General features: G+C 39.3%; 1 protein-coding gene across 1 annotated transcript; it reads right to left on the bottom strand.

Moving 5' to 3' along the window:
* Nucleotides 1-1,695: 1,695 nt before the first annotated feature.
* LOC149459553 (olfactory receptor 8G17-like) lies at nt 1,696-2,715 on the bottom strand. The gene has a single exon (XM_089680960.1). The coding sequence runs from the start codon at nt 2,713-2,715 to the stop codon at nt 1,696-1,698; it is 1,020 nt and encodes a 339-aa protein (XP_089537086.1).
* Nucleotides 2,716-4,046: the final 1,331 nt, after the last annotated feature.

Genomic DNA, 4,046 nt, shown 5'->3' with positions numbered 1-4,046 from the left:
AGCTTTGTGTTTCTTTGTTTTGTGGCAAACGGCTCAGTGCTGATATTGACTAATAATGTAAAATATAACAATAATAATGTAAAATATAACAACAATAAAGTAAAATATAACAAAAACACCCCTCTTTATTTAGTGCCTGATAAGGCAAGGAGACCATGGATGGAACTTTTGTGCCACTGAGAAATCACACAAAAAAAATAAAATAATACATTATTTTCTATTATACATTATTTACAAAACACCATGAAAAACAATAAATTCACATTTACAGTTCATCTTACAGTATTAAGCTGTGCAGGATCAACGCGTTTCAGGAAAATTAATGGGCACAGGACCAATGAGTTAGTATTAAGGCGTACAAGACCAATGCGTAGTCTATGCCTTGATACTGCATGAAGAACTGTATATGTTCATTTAGTGTTTTTATAGGTGTTTTGTGCTTTACTGTTTTTATCCCAATAGAATAAAAAAAAATATTATTTTATTACTTTTGTATGATTTCTCGGTGGCACAAATAAAGTCCCATCCATGTCTCCCAACCATGGATAGAGGTACAGGCAGAAAGCTAGAGGATGTCTGCAGGAGCCTGACTTTGTGACTGTCATCCTCTGATCATGGGTGCAATGCTTTGCAGGTTGCAATGGAAATAATATTTAATGCACATTTTTTCCCCTGAAAAAATATGCTAATTTTTTTTTTCCTAAAGGTGAGCTCAGCCTTTAAGCTATATGTTATGTTTTGAAACTGAATCATTATTATAGACAGCACCAGTGACACCAATGGTCTGGCACTAAAAAAGGGGGAATGGTTTTGCTACATTGATATATGAAGAGACGGTGCCCACTAAGAAGTAAGGAAATAATATATATGTGTTGACAAAAACAGAACTTCTGCACATACTTTTCTACATTTAATGTAAAATATACCTAACTTGACACCAGCAAAAATCAGGGTCTGCATACATTTTGTGTCAAATAAATCCACCATGAAGTGTCATGAGACATTCTTTGAAATTTGAGGTAAAAAAGAGTGCTTGCACACCTTGGTGAGATGGTTCACCAAGCTGATTGACATGAATCATAGCTCAAACATGAGAGGTGTCAGATAAAACTTCTTCCAGAAGGTAAGTCATCCCGGAATGTTGCAAAAGATGTTGGTTGTTCCCAGTCAGCTGTGTCTACTCCACTCTACTCCTTCCTTTCCACTGGACAGCATCTGCCATGTTGACCCCGAACCCGCAGATGGGCAAGGGGAGCCCAGAATACATGGCAGGATCATGCACAGGGAGACGCCATTACCAGGGCTGTGGAAACACTCACCTTCAACAGGGTTGGTTGCAAAGAATATGAATAGACTGTAAGTAACTGTTAAAGGATAAGTTCAGCTTTCAGAGCAAGTTACATGTTCCACCTGATTTATGTTCCAGCATCTGTACCCTCTTCCCTTGATCACCCCACCCTGTGACAGTGGGCAGGGGATTTTCTTCCATCATCCACTGTCACAATTCGAAAACAGCACTGTCGTGCAGAGCTCAGCCCCTTGGCCATTTCAATCAATCACAGTTTCCTGTGAATGAATAGTCTGCAAGTACCATCAGCCATTGTGTGCTGCCCCCTAGACATGAAATAAAAAGCGATTCTAGCAGTGCGTGTGCAAGGGAGGAATTTTTAGTTTTTCTGGAGTTGGACTTTAAAACTAAAAAAAAGCCCTATCAATGCATTTTAAAGTAAACACACTTCCACTTGTTTTTCTCAGGATGAAAGTCTGACTTACTTCATTATTGGAATGTAGTGGGAAGATCTTCCTAAACAATTTTTGAAAAGCTGTTCTAAACTCCTGGTTCCTCAGACTGTAAATCAGAGGATTGAGTAGAGGGACAATCACCGTGTAAAAGATGGGTGCCACTTTCTCACCAGCAGAATGATGATTTGAACTTGGTTGAAAATAATTAAACATGACAGAGGAATAAAAAATAAAGACCACTGTCAGGTGAGAAGTACATGTAGAGAAGACTTTACTCCTTTTACCTGTAACTTGCATTTTAAGGACAGTTTTGAATATAGAGACATAGGGCAGGAAGGTCAGTATAAGAGGCCCAACTCCAAGAAGCGCCCCCAAGATGAAGATGAGCAGAATGTTGACGTAGGCTTCACTGCATGAGATCTGAAACAACTGTGGAAGGTCACAGAAGAAGCTCTCTATAACATCTAATTTGCAAAATGTTAACTTTAAGGCACAAAGAGTGTGAACTAAAGCATTAGTGAAACCAAGATACCATACAATGGAGGCCAATTGCACACACACTTTCCAACTCATGATCTGTATGTAATGTAATGGTTTACAAATAGCAGTATATCTATCATAGGACATGACAGTCAAAAGAAAAATCTCAGAAGTGGCAAAGAACAAAAAGAAGAAGACTTGGGTTATACAAGCTGTTATTGTAATCTTTCTTCTTTTGGTATAAAGGTCAAACAACATTCGTGGGACGGTGACGGAGGAACAACAGAGATCTAAACTGGCCAGATTTCCAAGGAAGAAATACATAGGAACATGGAGGTGAGAGTCAGTAACGATGAGGACAATGATCAGCAAATTCCAGATTATTGTCAGAAGGTAGATGAGGAGGAAGAAGAGAAATAGTGGTAGCTGAAGACCAGGAAGGTCAGACATTCCAGAAAGAAATAATTCTTTCAAAATTGTGACATTCCCCATTGCAATATTTTACTCACTTAAAAAAAAAGAAAAGAAAACACATAAATAAAGCTAATATGTCATTTTTGTCCTGCAATTCACAGAGGGATTTACTTTACGAGACAATGTAGACTGAAATTGGGGCATAGAATACATAAGTCAAATTCTACAAACAATTATTCACCAAAAATCTGGATCATGGGCCACGTATCAGATCTATCAGATACGCAACCCAGCAGGTCCAACACAACCCAGTAGGTCAACTGAAGGAGCTAATATGGCAGATTGTGGTTTAGCATTGTCCACCTGCAACAGGAATCAATGTTACTATCCTGTCTGATCAAGACTCAAATTAGGTTCCAGCATTTTGACAAAAAAGCCTTATCCTCCCTGGCTGTATTCCTGAGTGTAGATCGGGGTAAAGTTTTAGCACCAGAAGCGGTAACCCCAAGCTACAATCAGGATTACACTGCAGCATTGCTCCAGGATTCCTTCTGCACTTACCTTGTCCTGTGGTCCCGCGATGTTCCCCTGCAGCGTCCCTGGCCATTTCCTCCGGCCGATGCCAGCATCCGTCTTCCGTTCCCTGCGAGCGCCAGGACGTACAGGACGTACAGGACGTACGGGGGATGGAACCAGTGGGAAATTCAAATATGTCAAAATTTTACAAACACATAATACACTAAACTCTGGTATTACATTATTAAATTGAGGTGATTGTAGCCGTATTAGTGCATTTGCGACAGAAACAATTGAGTACTGTCCGTGATACTTTTTTTATTTGCACTAACATACAATTTTGAGGACAAGCTTTCAGGGAATGTCCCCTTCTTCAAGGTCCAAGCAGTACTATACAAATCACAAAGTTTTAGCAGAATGTTAGAAGAGATGGAAAAAAAAAAAAAAAAAGGCTAGAGATAAGACACAGCAAAAGCAAAGGGGGGGGGGGGCAACACTCACATCGCAGAGAGAGAGTCAAGCTTGAGGTGATAGGCATAAAACTGTTGAATAATGGTTGAGGAACCCCATGTCCAAATTCAGGCCGTTATCTCTTGTGTCAAATAGAATTATCATTCTTAGTTCAAAAGTTTTTCTTTTCTGAATGGATTTGAAATTTCCTTTAAGAACTAAAATATTGAGGTCTTCCATATTGTGGTCTAGTTGTGCAAAATGGTGTCCTACAGTTGTGCAGAGGTCATCTTCTTTATGTTCCTTGATGGTATGTCTGTGCAAATTCATCCTTGTTTGCAACTTCTGTCCTGTTTCGCCAACATAAGATCCTTTGTTACATTTTCTGTACTGGATAAGGTACACAACGTGACTGGAGGTGCAGCTGTATGATCCGGAGATAT

The sequence above is a fragment of the Staurois parvus genome, unplaced genomic scaffold, assembly GCF_062004578.1.
Source record: "Staurois parvus isolate SC_StPar_1 unplaced genomic scaffold, SC_StPar_1.0 ptg000254l, whole genome shotgun sequence".
In the NCBI taxonomy this organism is placed as follows: domain Eukaryota; kingdom Metazoa; phylum Chordata; class Amphibia; order Anura; family Ranidae; genus Staurois; species Staurois parvus.
The sequence above is the reverse complement of the archived record's forward strand: the minus strand, read 5'-3'. Positions and strand labels throughout refer to the sequence as shown.